We start from the raw sequence: 19,026 nt of genomic DNA, 5'->3' as shown, positions 1-19,026 counted from the left end.
AGGATCACCGGAATAGTGGAGTGAGGCATAACGGAGTCGAATGTCATGGGGCTAGGAGGGTAGGTGATATGCAAGTCCTCGGGGACAGGAGGGAAGTGATGGGTTTTGTCTTGGGATGGGGAAAGGGGGCTTTTCACAGGAAGTCCATCAACTGAGGAACCATAAGGCGAAGTACATCCCTATAGAGGGAAGGAGGGGTTTGTATGTCCGCCGCACATTGTGACGGGATGATTGGCAGGTTTGGAATCAAAGAGGGAGTTAAAGTCTTTCCTGAGAGATGAACGTTCTAACATCAAGATGGAGAGGTGGAGTTCAATGTTAAGAAGCGATTGGGTTAAAAGCAAGTAGGAAAGGAGGTCGTTAGGGAGAGGCCAGGTTGCACATTAGCAGGGGGGGAGAAGGATAGGAAGTGAACGTGGAGGAAAACCAGAAGGGGGGAGGTGAAGGGTGTTCTAAATGCGAGACTGAGGATGCATTGAGGTGTGAGTGCCCATATTACCGGGGGTCTGATGGGTGCTATGGGAAGACGCGGGAAATGGGGGCAGGTGAGGAGGGGTGCTATCAAGTCTATGGGGGTGGGAATCATTGAGATTAGAAGGGATTGGAGTCAATCGTGGAGCGTTAGGGGGGATTGTGAGACATCATAGGTCATTGCAGAAACAGATAGCAGTGGGGTTGTCAACAGGGACGAAGCCGGGAGGACAACTTGTGATTGAGAGGCTGTAGGGATATGAGCAGGGGTGGAAAGTAGATCATGTAAGGTGCTGAAGTGGTGCCCAAAGATGGCGAGGTGTTTTTCAGAGGCTTGGATGAGGATATTTCCGGATTTAAAAATGGAGATGTCAATTTCACCTAGGAAAGTTTGGAGTGGGGTGGTAGACAACTTCAAGCCATATGGAATTTTGCAAGATTTCGTTATGGGGAGGTGATGGAGGAAGATACTTTTCCATATAGAGGGGCGTCTAGAGTAAACGATATAGTTAGTTTTGATAATGGAGGCGAGGCTAAGATAATTGTCAACAAATAAGGTTTCTTGGTGACGTATTAATAGTTTGTGTTTCAAGTTCTTTTTGGCATTTTAAGGGGGTTAAAGTATGTACCATGAGTTAGGGCCAGACCGAGTGATATGAGTATCCGTAGCAGTAATGGTATGATTGCGGGGAGACATTGTAATTCCGCAAGTATGATCGAAAGTGCGGGCAGGAGATGGCGGGAAGATCAAAGGCTGGGAGAGAGAGGTAGGGAGGGTAGAGAAGTCTGTGGATGAGAGAAGTTAGCCCAACTACCGGGACATGGGTCATGAGTTAAGGTTTTAAGAGACAGATAGGTGATTGGGATAAAGAGGGATAACCAGAGGTTGCGATCGTGGATTTAGTCAGCACGATAGAGCAGGAGAGGGAGTCGTAGCAATCACCAGGAGGCAGAAGTGAAAAGTAAGAGAGAGATCGGAGTAAAACAAGGGGGCAAAGTGCAATGTGCAATCTGCAATCATGTTGCTAATTAAGGAGTAGGCAATGCCACATTAAAGGCTATAAAATCAGGAAGAGGTAGATAAGTTTGGGCGCCTGCGGTAACATTGGCAGAGTGAAAACAAGTGACAAATCAAATGCAAAACAAATAGATAAGCAACAGGCAATGATGTTGTGTTGTAATACTTGTTCTGTTAAACCACGTCATCTCCTCCTGTACTCAGAGTGACAACCACTAGATCTTCCCAACTCTCCGTAGCTTGTGACCATTGGTTCTGGACCCACTCTTGAACTGGTCTCAAAAGTAACCGTGCATATGGTATTAGAAGTATGCATGAGGCCATCTTTGTCAACATCTTCCCTAAAGTCTTCACAGTTAGATACTGACCCTTCTGGTACTTGTGAGTTTCTTGCGCTATCAACAGTCTTTTCTTCTTCCAAGGGTTTGCTTCCACCTTTGCTGAATTGATTCTCGCTTAGAGGAAGAGCTTCTCTTGTAGTGTTGTGGATGACGATTTTCCTCTGTTTATGGAAAATCCCAGTTTGTAGTGCATCAATATCACTGTTTTTACGTCATTTCTGCATTTGTTTAGTGAGTTTGCTTTTACTAGCTAGTCATCTAGGTAAGGGTAAATGTGTGTCCTTTGTCTTTTCAGGTGTGTCGCAACTGCTGCTAAGCACTTTGTAAACACTTTCGGTGCTGACTTGATTCCGAACGGCAGCAATCTAAATTGATAGTGTGTTCTGTCTACAACGAAGCGCCTGTTCTTTTTGTGCTTGTGGTTTATTGGGATGCATAGATATGCATCTTTTATAAATATGGTCGCTATATTGTCTCCTTGTTGAAGCTGTAGTATGACATCTTGCAGCGTTGTCATTTTGAATTTCTGTGTCTTTATTAACTTGTTTAGGAATCTGAGGTCTAGTATCAGTAGTAGAGATACGTCTTGCTTTGGTATCAGAAAATATTTTGAGTAGTTTCTCTGGTTGGGCTCCTTCCTGGGAACTCTATTGCCTTTTTCTCTAGCACTTCTTTCACTTTCCGTCATAGCAAGGTATTTCCTTTTCTTATATGGATGCCCCAGGCCCTGGGAGACTGGGTCCTCTTCCCCATAGAAGATATCTTGATTCTCATCCTCCTGTAGATCAGGGGTCACTGGAGGCTCTAGTTCTTCCGAGTCCGTGCCCCCTTGCGTCTGCTCCGTCAAAGTTTACGTCAGATTTCTCAACTCTGAGAGAATGGAGAGGTGTGGCATAGTGCCCAGGGCGGCTGACTCTGGAACACACAGCTCACGGTTTGCTCCCTGGCGCAGGCGGCAGCTCAGCACCATGTGACTCTGGGCAATAGCTAGCTTAATCTTCCTGACCACTCCTAGCGCCTTGAGACCCTTAGGGTGATTAGTTTGCGCTACCGGGTTATTATTTTTAATATTAGAGAGGTGTCAAACTCCTCCATTTTCAGGAAGATTGCAACCATTTTGGCTTCGAGACGCCTTTTCTTCCATTCGATCTCGACCGCGTGCCCCTCCGCGTCTAGTGTAGATGAGATTTTCTTTTCAACGTCGAGGCCTCTAGTGTCGGTGTTTCACTCAAATCTTCAAACACCTGCTCTTGACGTCAGTCGTCCTTCGACACCAGCGTGTTTTCGGCGGACCGTCCACCTGCAGTGTCCATGGTGTGGGACCCGCGGGTCTCTTTCGGTTTCTGCTTGCCTTCGGTCGGCGATATTTTCGGTGCCGAGACAGCTTTGGTGTTCTAAAGTCTGTTCTTCAAGACATGCCCGAACCCCATTTTTTCAATATTACTTTTGGATGTTTATTCTTCTGTATTCCGTGTTCTCTTTCAATGTCTATTACCTCCTTTTCAACGTCTGAGCCCTCTCCTTCGGCGATGTGTCTTCCTCCTCGCTTGACAACCCAGGTCTCTCAGCGACAGAATGTCCTTCAGCCCATGCACGGCGTAGTGTACTTGCCTTTGTCTCTCTCTTGCTTTTAGGGTCTTTGGTTTGAAATCTTCGCAGATCTCACAGATGTCGGTATGGTGGGCTCTTGGTAAACAAAGGTTGCACACCTGATGGTTGTCCTTCTGGGCAAACTTGTGATGACACTTCAGGCAGAATCGAAAAGGTGTGTTCACCAAATCATACAGAACAGGAGGCCCCCTGCCTGTGCATTTTCCGGCCTTCCTTTAACGTGAAGTCTCTTACTATCTTTACTTCTTTGTGCCGTTGAAAATCTTAGATAACCAAATTGGATCACAGTGTCAACAGTTTTCTCTGGAACTTCGGTGTTTTCCTCAACAATCTTTTAAGATAATCTTCTTTCGGCGATTGGAGAGCTTTCAGCAATGCTTCCAGACTCAACAGTGGAAAAAAAAGAATCTAAAGATGGCACCCACGCATGGAGGCTTCCACAAGGGGCATATGACATCAGGAGAGGTTGAACTAGACACCAGATAGCGGGACAGTCTACGCCCAACAAAAAATGTAAAAAGAGAAAAGGGACTAATACACAAGAGGAGTGTTCTGGTCCCAACCACAAGATGGTGGAATAATGCACAGCGTGTAAATCCAGAAAAGATTCACGCTGCAAAACTCCATTAACCTTCACCTCCGCCTGAGGTTCGTGATAAAGGATTCTAACATATGTTTTGAATCAGGGACCAAAACTAATCTGTGTCAGCACTCCAGACAGGAACGACCAATCCAAGGAATCAAATGCATTCTCCAAGTTCATGAGAAGAAGGGCTGTGGCATCCCTGAGGGTCAAGGCGTGTGCTACAGTGACACGGTATCTACATATACAGTGTCTAGTTGCTGGGGTTAACATGAACCCACACTGGTCCGTTTTACAAACGTAATACATTTCCAAACTGTTATCCCCATACATTTGTGTCCAAGTATTGTCCGAGGGGGATTTGCACTGGAAAAAACACTCCCAGCACACTATGCAACTGACTCGGAATGTAAATTTGCTTGGAAACACCATTTTCACCCCAACTTCATACTTATGGAGGGACTATAAATGAGTCCAAATGTGTTCACAGCCCCGCCTCTGAGATAGCTTTCTCTTTTCTCCCACCTACTGAGGACCAGATCACCCAAGTAGTAAAGATAACAAAGGCAGGAGCTCCATCGGACCCTTGCCCTCCTAAAATCTTTCATATGTGTCCAGAGCCAATCAGTGAGCAACTTAGAATAGTCTTCCTAGAAATAATTCAGTCCAGTATCTTTCCAGATTTATGGAAAAAAGCTTTGGTTCGGCTTTTGTTAAAGAAAGCCACTATGGACCCGACAGAGCCCAACAGCTATAGGCCAATATCTAGGATTCCTTTCTGCGCCAAAGTGTTAGAAAAGCTGATTAATAGGCAGATCATGTCCTTTATCGCAGAAGGAGACTTATTAGATCATTCTCAATATGGATTTAGAGAGGGACATGGAATCAAGATCGCCTTGGTGATGGCAGTAGAAGAATTAAGAAAAACTCTGGATGAAGGAAAGAAGGCCACCTTGATTTTGTTAGATCTGTCGGCGGCTTTCGACACGGTCAACCATGAAATCTTGATCGAAAGACTTGAGGAATTGGGTTTCCAAGACAGTGCCACCAAATTACTAACATCATTTTTAACAAACAGAACATTTCTGGTAGAAATGGATGGTAGGGTTTCTAAAACATTCGAGCTGCCATGTGGGGTGCCTCAGGGCTCATCCCTGAGCCCCACTCTTTTTAACATTTATGTAGCCCAGCTGGCAGCAATCATTAGACAATTTAGATTCTTGGTCATATAATACGCCGATGATACACAGGTGGTGATCTCAGTATCAAGCAATATTGAAGAGACGGCTGAACGTTTTAACATCTGCATGGTACAGATAAACACATGGATGCAGAAAAATTGCCTCAAACTGAACGGCGATAAGACAGAGGTTTTACTACTAGGCTCCAACACCTCCTTTTGGTCCCCAAAGTGGTGGCCGGCCGATTTGGGAGACTGCCCACTACCAGTCTCAAAGGTTAGAAATCTAGGGGTAATATTTGACCAAAGATTGACATTTGAAGGTCAAATTAACAGAGCTGCCTCCACCTTCTGGGGCATTTTAAAAATGATTAGGAAGATCTGTCCGTTTATCCCTGTGGATACTCTAAAAACGGTGGTCACTGCATTGGCTATATCGCGATTGGACTATGGAAACGCTTTGTACATGGGACTTCAAGCACAGTTCCTTCTTAGACTCCAACAGATGCAGAATGCAGTGGCAAGACTAATCTTAAATATTCCCAAACATGAATCAGTAACTAATCGTTTGAGGGATCTTCACTGGCTGCCGGTGGTGAAGAGAATTACTTTTAAGGCTCAATGTCTTGCATTTAAGGCATTACAGGGGAAAGGGCCTCTTTATCTGAGAACACATCTCAAGAAATATTCTCCTTCCAGAAATTTAAGATCAGCACAGGCACACTTATTGGTAGTCCCGAGGTACAAGCAGTTACGCTGGGGGGTGAGGAGTTTTATTGTTGGTACTGCTAAGGTATGAAACTCCCTTCCATTAGAGATCAAAAATAGCAACTCCCTGATGTTGTTCAGAAGTCGGCTGAAAACCTGGCTGTTCAACAACTAATAAGTTCAGAATTTTAGTCTCCAGGCTGTTTTAGCGCCAAGACGCCTATGGGCATACGCTGCGCTCTATAAGATTTAAAATCAAATCAAATCAAATTAAATCTTTAGAGAGACTTGGGAGAAACTGAACTATTGTTCAGTGTAATCGGTCTCGTCTCTTATTGATTTATTTCTTACAGAGGCTATCATGAATGTGTCAAGAGTATGCCTACTTTTTAGTGTAAATTGGGGAAGCAGAGTACATTTCCTAGTTTGTGGATGTTGCTCTGGAGCATAGGACTCGTCAAAATATTTTTCATAGCAGTATCCTTTCAGGTGGCTACAAGGAGCAAGTGCTTCTTCACGTTGGTTTATCACTGTGGCCTAGCAAACTGCAGCTTGAAAACATGCAGTAACACATGACAGAGGAAAGTGCTCTGACACGTATATAACTATTTGTATAAATTAGGTAAGTAACCATTAAATATGCCTTGTAGCACACAAGTCTAGGTAAAGTGGCACTATCCCAAGGGAAAGCCTACATGTGAATTAAAGCCTAATTTTACAACTGCAAATTTTGGCCAGGAAAAAACTAAAAACTTGATTCAAAGTTCCACTTTAATATTTGTCAAAAATGTTAGTCAAGCATACTCAGGATTTATGAAACTAGATTAGGAAACTAACCATAAAAAGATACTTTGTACTGCCCGAAGGCCCTGGTAGAAATGTATTAAGTTCTGCCTGGCTTCCTACCTGCAGTAATTAGGCCCTGGTGAAAATTTGAAAAGCTCTTTTGTGGAAAAGTAAATTTTGCCATGTTCTGTGTCCCTACGTGTTCCCCATGTTATGTTGTATGTGCATGATTAATATGCATATGTATTCCCCATGATCGATTAAAGACGCAATTACAGTTGTGTCCATCTCTAGTATGCCAGTTTCCAGTTCTCGTGAAAGCTACGAATATTAAGCCTATGTAAAGTTACGTTGCCACGTTTCTCAGTGTGCACGTTATTTCATTGTAAAAGTCTCCGTTTCTAGGCCTCAAAAGGGCCCGGACACCAGATTCAGCTCCTGTCTCCTAAACCCTCTCCGAGGAGCGATACAGCCCCCACCTGTATCCCTGACCCTTCACTTACTTCCTGCCTCGCAGTGCCCGGCTCGGCCTGGCTCTGCCTGCCAGTCTGCCAAGAGTATGTTATGATTCTAGTTATCAGTCCAGCTCTCCTTCCCTGCATTCCTAAGCTACTGAATCGCATCAATAGTTTCCGTCATGGTCTAGCCTTTAAGTCTCCATGTAAGAGAAATACTGTATTAATGATCATTTAATATTCCTCAACACACACTACATGTAGAATTATGCATGCACCAGTCTTAGTGTCTGTTAGCCTTTGCCCTGATAACTTTTGGATTCTATCAACATGTTCTCTAAACATCAGATACTAGATAGTGTTTAGGTACATGTCGCTCTGACTCTCCAGACTTTCGTCTCTCCTTCTAGCTCAGAAGTCATAGCCCCCAGCTTCTCCTAGTAACACGTCATTGCCAGCTTGCGCGCACCACTAGGTTAGAGGTCCCGGCTCCTTAGGTAGCCCCCTCCCTGTTTCCGCCCGATTTATGACATATTCCGTTACGTTTACATCACATGTCTATGTATACGCCCTGTTCACGCCTTTTGTTACACCTACTTTCTGCCTTATCTTTCGCGACTGCTACAGGCCCTGCCCACTGCTACGCCTATTGTATTGAACCTCATGCATTTTGTTTAAGTATATATACTTGTGCACTGTTATTAAAAGTTACCATTCCTTTGTCCCTGCCCCAGGCAGCGCTGCCATCCTATTCCCGTGCAGGTTGTCCTGTTCCTGTCCTTTATGCTGTATTAAACCTGCAAACTCCAGCTACCTCGAATCTTGACTCTTATTTATTGAGCTATCTGTTATTGTATGTCTAGTCAAAAATAGAGGTATTATTTATTTATTTACCACATAATGGCGCCCGAATAGGGACTTGCCCTTTCCCCACGCGCCGGTGAAGCCACGCAAGCCCCCTGATCCTCTGCAGCCGTGACGGAACCATACCGTGCACGTGCAGATATTTCTGCTTCAAGTATCCCTCAGGCCCACGGAGGAGACGGAGGTTGCGGTCCAGCATCCAGACTAGGCGGTGGAGGAACGCGGCGAGTCCCGACCAGAGCCCAAGCCGAGAGTCCAAGGTCCGAGGTATCCGGAGGCCCACCCGTAACTGAAGTCCGAAGTTCGTAGTCCGTCGTCGTAGCAGTCCAGTCCAGTCCGAGGCCTTCCGTTCTTGCTGCCCGGTGAGTACCGTTGCTGGGGTAGTATCTAGACAGGGTCAATTAATTTGTCTCTGGTCCGTGGGTTTGGGTACGCAAATCCAACACGAAGTATCCACCTAGGTGGATGCGGGTCCTGACGTGTCTCTTTATGAGACCGGTATGTTTCGTACTGTTTCAGCAGTGCATCTAGTAACTCTAGTAAGTTCTAGTCTCGAGAAATTCATGTGTTTCTGTTCTCAAGTATTCCAGGTAATGTTTCTGTTCGAACTGTTATTTTAAATGTCATTTCAATGTGTTTTTAATGTCGTGGTATGAGTGATCAGTCTCAAGTAATTATCGTGTTCATTGTGTATTGTATTGTGTCTAGACTCCAACCCAGTCATGCCTCTATTCTCCAAGTTACGTCAGTTAAGAACTAGAAAAGGTCTGTTAGAAGAAGCAGTTCCTGTCCCACCTAGGGACAGTCCAGGTCATTTTATGTATCATAAGCATGGCATAAGTGCCATATTATATCTAGACTTATGGGTCGAGTACACTAAGGAATTAGAAGAGAAATATAGATGGCCTGTATCAGGCACATGGGATGCCGAGTGCATCATGCGAGTAGAAGAAGTATTATGGAAAAAGAAAGCCAGACAGTCACAGAAAGATGCCATCGAGTTATGGCGCAAAGAATCTCATAAAAGAACAGAAAAAGAAATCAGAAAGTCAGAATTAAGTAGAGAATCCTCAGAAAGAGCCCAAGAAAGGGAATTAATCGAAATAGGTGAACGAGTTAAAACCGAACAGTCAGACAGACAGAGGAATGCCCTTATTAAGGGTATGTACCCTCTTCTTGCCGAGGGCTTGCCAAAAGCAACCCCGGAGGCATCCAGTAATTTTCCGCCACCTTTAGTTCCGACCAAGCTACGTCACAAACCGACCGCAGCTGATATTTTTCTCTCGTCCTATTTGGACGACACAGTCCCAGAATATGCAAATCCTGTTCCGCCAGCTCCTGTAAATAATGTAAATCCTGCTCCTCCAGTCACCGGGGCACCTGTTGCAGTACCTGTTACGGTACCCCCGGTCCAGCCCGTAGTACAAATTCCCGCCACATCAGTCACCTTGCCAGCACGAAGAGTATCAGTCGACAATTCCAGCTTAGGGGCCGCGGGAGGAGGTCCTCCTGGTACCCCGCCGCCAAGTAGACGTCTAGGGCCAGTCGAGTTACATGAACGTGCGTTACAGCGTACGCCTAAATATCAGTCCATTGCAGAAATCAGGCGAGCTCTTACTGAATGCTGTTATGATCCAGTCCCAGGCGAGGATAGTATGGTTATATATTCCGTACGTATAAGGCAGGTGTCCGAGTATTTGGTCACCCTACCGAATATGAAAGAAGATCTAGACAGAATGTATCGTTTCATTCGTACAGGACAAGATCCAGAAAGTATTGGTGAAGTCATGTCTCACAGAAAATCTGAGATCCAGTTCATGTTATTAAAGTTTCTGATCAATTGTTTAATACGGGAACAAGATTCCCCGACTAAAGATCCGACAGAAATGAAAATTCTGACAAAGTGGAGTGATAATATAGCCGAGGGTAAGCACAAGACACTCAATAGTATAGAGAGTATGTACAAGAAAATACGTAAAGAAATAATAAGGTTACACGAACAACGCAAAGAAGCTCTAGGAAGCGAGAAAGAAAATGACTCTTCTACTGAAGAGGTAGACGACGAGAATCCCGCCAGAATAGCGTATGTAGGTAAATCTAGATTTCCAGACCGACATTTATGCCTAGAACACAAGAAAGTTTTTCATCTTCCAGCACCAGAACAAGGCTCTCTAGAACAAGTATTTCAAGCTACCGATCAAATTCTGAAATCACGAATCGGTTATAGTGAACTTAGTACTATGCATGAACAAGAACTAGCCCGATCAGCAGTCCGATGGATTACTGATTCTACTACTTTTCCAGACGAAATAGTGGCACAAATGTTTCTGAAACTGCCCCCAGCCGAGCAGCGACTGGTGGGTATGTATATGATCCAGCACCTCATTACGCTGTATGAGGGTCAACATTCTGATCCAGGTCCGTTACATGATATCCTGAACGAGTTACTCCAGTATAGATGGAAAGGTTTAGGTACTGATATAATTAGTGTCATTCTAGAACAGCGCCACAAATATAGAACGTTTTTGAACCCGCATTTTGTTCATGTCTCACCCCCGGAAAGTAAACCGTTTTACATAGACAGACAGCATCCGTTACGAGAAGTACACCCAGTTAGGACAACGGGTGGTGAAATGCAACGTGTATTTGTTTACACCCCAGTTACAAAGATGGAACTCTTAGAGATGAAGAAATTAATTCCCTGTCACGACAAAGATCCAGCAGGGTTCCACCGAGAATTAAAGGACATGCTCCGTATGGGAGAATACACGTATCCAGATATTATTAAAATGTTAAAAGTCCTGTTGCCCGCAGGGGTATACGAAAAACTCAAGGAAAAGGATTGGGAGGTGGGAGAGAAAAAGATCGATTGGACAGCTCTAGAAGCTGAAGATAAGATACGAGTACCAGGTACCGGTCTTGGAGACAAATGTAAAGAATTACCAGAATTATTAATACAAGTTTTACCTAGATTATTAGCCACTAAAAAGGAAGACTGGGATGCAATCTCAGCCTGTAAACAGAAACAAGACGAAGACACTAGTGATTTTTATTCCAGATTTGAGAAATGTTTTATCATAAACAGTGGTCTGAAGACGAGTAGCGAGTCATACCCTCATCTTTTTGTTACTAAATTAGTCGAGAATTCAAGTCCACAAGTTAAGAATCGAGTTTTGAAAGTCGAGAGTACCTGGCAAGCTAATACTCCGTCCCAGATGTTACAGATGCTCCAGTATCACCAGAATAGAATCAGAGAAGAGCAAGAACACGAGAGAAGACGTATGAAAGACACGAAAATGAAAGTACTAGTTGCACAATCTGTTCCACAAGACAGTCAGAAGAGGGGTCCGAATCAAGCCAGTCATCCTGCAGCTCCCGTTAAAGGGACATGCAATTACTGTAAACAGCCAGGTCATTTTATAAACGAGTGTGCAGTTCTGAAACACAATATAGCCACTGGTAAAACTAAAGAAAGACCACGTCCGCCTAGACAAGAACAAGTTTCACAGACTTCTCAGCCACAGAATGCACAACAGACAGTTACGGCACCGCAGCCTATCGCTGCGACACAGCATGTTACACAGCAGATGTACCAGTATGCACAGACAGAGTATCCAGAGTATCAAGCGTATTCATGAAACAGCCTAGAGAGGGAGGTAGGCTTGCCTCTCATCGAGATTCCTGTAGATCAAGAAGGTCCCTATGTTCATAGTCAAGTATTAGGGAAAGACAGAAAGTTTTTGATTGATACAGGGGCAAGTAGGACGACTATTAGTCATGACGAGGTTCCAGGGGCTCCGCTCTCAGGCTCTAGAAATGTTTCCCTTGGATTTTCAGGAAAGCCAATAGTTAACGAGATTTCCAAACCAGTTACCTAGAAGTTGGTCCATTGTCCCGAACTACTGATCTATTACTTACGAAGTCATGTCCAGAAAATTTGTTAGGCATTAAGACATTAAAAGAATTAGGTGCAGTTATTTGCTGCTCCCCAGAAGGAATACGTTTGTTTTTACGTGACTTTAAGGGTCACTATGTATTACGTGATTTTGATCCAAGATTGTTAAATGTTCCGCAGCATCTATGGGCGCAAGGTCCAACTGATGTTGGTTTTATGCAAATCACACCCCATCGTGTGACTCTCAAGCAAGGTGTAGTGTTACCACGAATCAGACAGTACAGATTGCCACCTGAGGCTGTAGCAGCCTTATCCAAAATTATTGACGAGCTCATTGCTCAAGGAGTAGTTGTAGAAACTGACTCCAATGTATGTAATTCTCCTATCATTCCAGTCATGAAACGTACTGATCCAAATGCACCCCCAGTATATCGATTAGTGATTGACCTTCGAGAACTCAATAAATGTATCATTCCCCAGTACCCAGTTGTCCCAGATATTTCTTCCCTATTGACAGCCATTGATTCTGAGGCTACATTTTTCACAGTCATAGACCTCAAGAATGCATTTTTCAGTGTCCCGATTCATCCAGACAGTCAGTTTCTTTTCGGATTCTGTTTAAATGGAAGGAGCTATAAATTCACACGAGCTCCTCAAGGTTTCACAGAAAGTCCTAGTATTTACAGTCAAGCACTTAAGAGACAACTAGACAACATTCACATGCCAACTGACACTGCCCTGCTCCAGTATGTCGATGATCTACTGATCACAGCCCGTTCTGAACGTGACTGCGAGCGAGCGTCACTTACAGTTCTGTACTTCCTAGCCGAGATGGGGCACAAGGTGTCCCCTTCGAAGCTTCAATTCTGTGTCCAGCAAGTGATCTACTTAGGCCACTTACTGTCCAAGAGGGGTAGGCAGTTGACACCTGACCGTATCCAGTTAATAGCGAGTCTTCCTCAGCCCAAGACCCAGAAGGAGGTACGAGCTTTTATTGGCCTCACTTCTTACTGCAGACAATGGATTCCTCAGTATGCATTTCTAGCCAAGCCACTGATACAGTTTACGACACAGGAGGCAGCCGTATCGACTGTCCTCCCTTGGACCCAGGAACATACACTTGCTTTTAATGAATTAAAGAAAGCCTTATGTCAAGCTCCTGTTCTAGCAACACCAAACTACAGTAAGCCTTTTACACTTTTTGTCACAGAACGTAATGGTACAGCATTATCTGTTCTCACACAAGATCAAGCAGGACAATACAAGCCCTGTGCTTATTTTTCGAGCACATTAGATCCAGTAGCCCAGGCTCTGCCTGCGTGCCTCAAGTCAGTTGCAGCCACAGCACTAGCTATCAGACAAAGTGATTCCATAGTGTTAGGACATTCCCTGACAGTACAAGTTTCACACTCCGTGGAAGTTCTTTTAAACCGAACCCAGACTCAGCACTTGACCATTGCACGTTTAACAGGTTATGAATTGACACTGTTCCAGCCACACATAGAAATCAGACGCTGCAACATTCTAAATCCTGCTACACTGTTACCGTCAGTTACTTCAAATCCTGCCACACATGACTGTGTGGAAGTAGTTAACACCATGACAAAGCCAAGACAAGACCTGACAGATATTCCATTACCAGATCCCGACCTGACACTTTATGTGGATGGTTCATGTATGAGAACAAGTACAGGAGAACTAGTAGCCGCGTATGCAGTGACTACTGACACTGAAGTTATAGAGACACACCGTATTGACACCCTGTCTGCTCAAGCAGCAGAGCTAGTTGCTCTGACACAAGCCTGCATACATGCCAAGAACCTGAAAGTTAATATCTACACAGATTCACGCTACGCATTCGGAGTCGTACACGACTTTGGAGTGCTCTGGCAAGAGAGAGGTTTCATGACTTCTCATGGAACCAAGATTCAGCATGGTTTCCTTATTCAAGCTCTGTTAGATGCAATACATTTACCAACAGCTATCGCTATCATGAAATGCAAAGCACATACGAAAGTTACTGACATTATTTCCCAAGGTAATGATCTAGCGGATCGAACAGCCAAGCTTACAGCACAGACACCAGACATACCCGTTAACAAGACACCGACATCCACTCTAGAACAGACCACTTGTACGACAGTCAAGGACCCTACTCAAGATGTCATAGATATCCAGTTACATGCTACTCCTGAAGAAATTAAGAAATGGTCCGAACAAGGAGGGGTCCAGACCGATCAGGGATGGTTGACGAAGGGAAAAGCCACATGGTTTCTCCCCGACTCAATGGTTCAAGTCATTATCAATACCGCACATAGTCCAGCACACTTAGGAGAAAAAGCCATGTTAGACAGTATCCAGAACATTTGGTTTAACAAGCATTTGCGAGCTGCAGCCAAGCAGAAAGTCCGTACTTGTATGATATGTTGCCAGTTCAATCCAGGTAAAAGTGTCCCGGTGGAACAAGGCGGATTCCAGCCCCCTGACCACCCTTTTGAGGTCCTCCAAATGGATTACATTCAGATGGAGCGATGTCGAGGTTTTAAGTATGTCCTTGTAGTTGTATGCGCTTTGTCCAGGTGGACAGAGGCATATCCAGTCCCAGATTACACAGCCGCGACCACTGCCAAGCAGCTGGTTCGTGAATTCTTCCCCCGTTATGGACTCCCTAGGGTCGTGTATTCTGATAACGGCCAGCCATTCTCATCTGAACTTATGAAGCACGTTTCCCTTTTACTAGGGTACCAGTGGAAGTTCCATTGTGTACGCCACCCTGAAGCAGCAGGTCTTGTAGAGAGACATAATCAAACCTTGAAAATCCGTATTGCCAAAGTATGCAAAGAGAAAGGTGTAGACTGGCTAGTAGCCCTGCCAGTTGCCCTATTCTATATGCGCATGGTCGCACACTCCAGATCAGGTCTGTCCCCTTATGAGGTCGTATTCGGCCGCCCCCCGAATATGTGGGGTACACCTAGACCCCGAAGTATTACAGATGTTTCCAGTAATATGCTGACAGATTACCTAGCTTCCTTGATGTCTGCCCTACACTCTTGTCGTTCACAGGTTGCCGCTGCATTTCCCGACAATACTGAAGTCAAGCCACACGAGGTCCTTCCCGGCACCCTGGTTTTAATCCGGAATTTTGATCGTTCAAGTCCGCTGGAGCCTCGCTGGAAGGAGCCGAAGTTAGTCCTTTTGACCACCCGCACTGCCGTGAAGTTGGAAGGCAGGAAGGGGTGGGTGCACCTGTCGCATGTCAAGAAATTTCACGGACTCCGACTAAAAACTGTTTCCAAGAACATTTCCAAGGATTGTCAAGATTTTAAAGACTGCCAAGATACTATTATCAAGGACTGTCCCGCTATTGACTTTGATTCAAAGCCCTCCCTGTTAGAGAAAACTCCGCAGCAGGAGTATAAAAATAAGCTCCGGTCTAGTAAAATAAGTCAGCCAGTTTAATTGTCTAAGTCCCCCTCGGGTGAAACGGTTAGACAGGTTTCTGACATGTATGAGATAGACCCCCATAGTGAGAGAGTTAGTCAAAACTCCATCAGATGTATTGTTATTTTATGTTTTCTTCTATTTTTGAGTTTGATGGTTACCTGCACAAGTTATGCATTACATTTATGTTTTTCAATTTCTCATGTAAATAAGTTTTCTAATGCTACAGTAGAACACACATTTAGTGATCTGCCTCCTCACGAGCTATCCTATCGTCTTGCTATGCGCAATAACACATTTATCCGTATGTTACACTATTCACACCAGACCAGCAATGCCACTAATTGTTGGGTGTGTGGTCGACTCCCCCCTTTCCAGACACCGAAGGGAGTTCTGCCACTCTTTCCTTATCCGTTTTCACATAATGGTTCGTGTGGAGCATGGTCCATGTTAACGTCATCTTCAAATGATATGTCCCTTCTGAATAGTACATGTTTTCCAGACAAGCAAGGTCTCACCCATAGAACCGGGTTAGACCTAGAAAATGAAGTTTATAATTTAAGTAATTATTCTTCGAATTTTATGGTCCTGAATGTTCAGTCTGATACTACTCCAGATTTACCTGCTATTTCAGTACTACCAGTCAAAGGCGAATTATGTGTCCGAAAAAAATGGTTCCGCACATGTAGGACATAGTGATTGTACTACTATTGTCAAGTATAGTGACAGTGGGAAATCTATTTTCAAAGCCTCACGTCATTCTTATTTTGTTTGTGGTCAGACCGCATATGTTCGTCTGCCCCTCGATTGGGATGGAACATGTTACATTGCCTTCCTACTGCCACCAGTTTTCCTAGCCCCATCCGATTATCACAGAAACACACATCTAGTACACATTAGACATAGAAGGGAGATTGAGTCCCCGATTGTCGATCAAACTGAAACTGCTCTAGAACAGTATACAGATTTCAATAAAGGATTCTTCTTCTTTATAGGACCTATCCAGAATAGTAAGTTAATACGTAGACTAACCAGAACCCTTGAAGCAGTAGTGAATGAGACTGCCTCTGCTCTAGGTAACTTAACCGAAGAGCAATCTGCTACGAGATTTGCTCCAAAATCGTCTCGTTCTTGACGTCATACTGGCCGATAGAGGAGGAGCATGTAGAGTCATCGGATCTAGTTGCTGCATTTTCATTCCTAATAACGCGCCGTCTGTTTATTCAGCTATAACCAGACTTCATAAAATTGCCCATCAGTTACACGAGAATCCAGGCACCTGGACATGGTCCGGTTGGCTCTGGAGTATCATATCTGCTTGGGGATGGAAAGTATTGTCATTCCTAGGTATAGCAGTAATGATTATTTTCAGTTGCTGCCTCTGTTTACAATGTGGCCCTGCGATTTGCGGCATTTGTGCTACATCCTGTATCCCAAGTCCCATCCTAAGTCCCGTTCCAAGACAATTCGAGACGAGCAAATGATACTGTATGAAATGATAGATGGTATCATGAATATTGATGTTTCCTGATGGAAACGTAGTGACAAGGAGGGAATGTGGAAAAGTAAATTTTGCCATGTTCTGTGTCCCTACGTGTTCCCCATGTTATGTTGTATGTGCATGATTAATATGCATATGTATTCCCCATGATCGATTAAAGACGCAATTACAGTTGTGTCCATCTCTAGTATGCCAGTTTCCAGTTCTCGTGAAAGCTACGAATATTAAGCCTATGTAAAGTTACGTTGCCACGTTTCTCAGTGTGCACGTTATTTCATTGTAAAAGTCTCCGTTTCTAGGCCTCAAAAGGGCCCGGACACCAGATTCAGCTCCTGTCTCCTAAACCCTCTCTGAGGAGCGATACAGCCCCCACCTGTATCCCTGACCCTTCACTTACTTCCTGCCTCGCAGTGCCCGGCTCGGCCTGGCTCTGCCTGCCAGTCTGCCAAGAGTATGTTATGATTCTAGTTATCAGTCCAGCTCTCCTTCCCTGCATTCCTAAGCTACTGAATCGCATCAATAGTTTCCGTCATGGTCTAGCCTTTAAGTCTCCATGTAAGAGAAATACTGTATTAATGATCATTTAATATTCCTCAACACACACTACATGTAGAATTATGCATGCACCAGTCTTAGTGTCTGTTAGCCTTTGCCCTGATAACTTTTGGATTCTATCAACATGTTCTCTAAACATCAGATACTAGATAGTGTTTAGGTACATGTCGCTCTGACTCTCCAGACTTTCGTCTCTCCTTCTAGCTCAGAAGTCATAGCCCCCAGCTTCTCCTAGTAACACGTCATTGCCAGCTTGCGCGCACCACTAGGTTAGAGGTCCCGGCTCCTTAGGTAGCCCCCTCCATGTTTCCGCCCCATTTATGACATATTCCGTTACGTTTACATCACATGTCTATGTATACGCCCTGTTCACGCCTTTTGTTACACCTACTTTCTGCCTTATCTTTCGCGACTGCTACAGGCCCTGCCCACTGCTACGCCTATTGTATTGAACCTCATGCATTTTGTTTAAGTATATATACTTGTGCACTGTTATTAAAAGTTACCATTCCTTTGTCCCTGCCCCAGGCAGCGCTGCCATCCTATTCCCGTGCAGGTTGTCCTGTTCCTGTCCTTTATGCTGTATTAAACCTGCAAACTCCAGCTACCTCGAATCTTGACTCTTATTTATTGAGCTATCTGTTATTGTATGTCTAGTCAAAAATAGAGGTATTATTTATTTATTTACCACACTTTTACCAGAGAGGGCAGAAAGGCTGGAAGGGGTATTCACAAGTCTTGTGTCTTGGAATGTAGCAATTAGAGGAGGACAGGAACAGGTTCCCAAACAATGGGCTCATGGGGAGACCTGGCCTTTGACAAATCTATGCCAAGAGGAGGCCCAGGCAGAAGAAGCCTTGTATCATTGACTCTTTCTCAGACGTCGGTTTCTGCCGATAGTAGGAAGAACCTTGTCCAATAGATCACAATATCAGAAACAGCAGTGGGCAGATCATAGAACATAGAAGAGAACTAGGAGCTCTGAAAAGTGGAGCATTCCCACCATGACACAAGATAATTACGGATGTTATAAATGCAACACAAGAAATGAAAGGGTGAAAATAATATCAAGCCAATGGATTAGGTAGATATCAGAGTGCTGGCTGGGTACTGTAAATGATAATTGACAATAGGCAAAACGTCTTGCTCTCATCTGCCATGAACATAGATTAGAATACCTATTCAAACTGATTTAACCAAATCAAGATCACACATGCATGCCACTACTTCTATTCGGCTGAAGAATTCATTGCTGCCTCACCACAATCCTGGTTTTGTCAATTTTCTGTAGTTCTTCCAAAGCTGCCTGCGGGTTGGTTTTCCGAAGCTCTTCAAACTCTTTTAATGCATCCTTCTGCTTGCCTTTTTTCAGAACTCTGTGGAATCTAGAATAGCGACAGAAGAGAACTTACAGTATGTCACAAAGACAAATACTCTCTCAGTAAAAAGGAGCATGTTGTTTGAAATCATTCCATACATATTACATGATGTACATTTACACATGTGAATAAACAGGCTTCTCCAGAGGTATGTAGTGCACAATGAGGGCAAAGCATTACCTCAACCAACCTAGAATGTTGGGCAAAATACATTCACAAATATGCTCACAGAGCAATA

The 19,026-nt window shown here is 44.2% G+C and overlaps 1 protein-coding gene across 2 annotated transcripts in view; it reads right to left on the bottom strand.

Moving 5' to 3' along the window:
* UTP14A (UTP14A small subunit processome component) overlaps positions 1-19,026 on the bottom strand; it is a 413,069-nt gene that overhangs the window by 197,418 nt on the left and 196,625 nt on the right. For both annotated transcript variants that reach the window (XM_078688447.1, XM_078688446.1), the window contains exon 9: positions 18,671-18,794. In XM_078688447.1, the coding sequence (XP_078544573.1) occupies positions 18,671-18,794 (124 nt within the window). The remainder of the gene's footprint in view (positions 1-18,670; positions 18,795-19,026) is intronic.

This window comes from Lissotriton helveticus, chromosome 4_1 (assembly GCF_964261635.1).
Source record: "Lissotriton helveticus chromosome 4_1, aLisHel1.1, whole genome shotgun sequence".
NCBI classification, from domain to species: domain Eukaryota; kingdom Metazoa; phylum Chordata; class Amphibia; order Caudata; family Salamandridae; genus Lissotriton; species Lissotriton helveticus.
The sequence above is the reverse complement of the archived record's forward strand: the minus strand, read 5'-3'. Positions and strand labels throughout refer to the sequence as shown.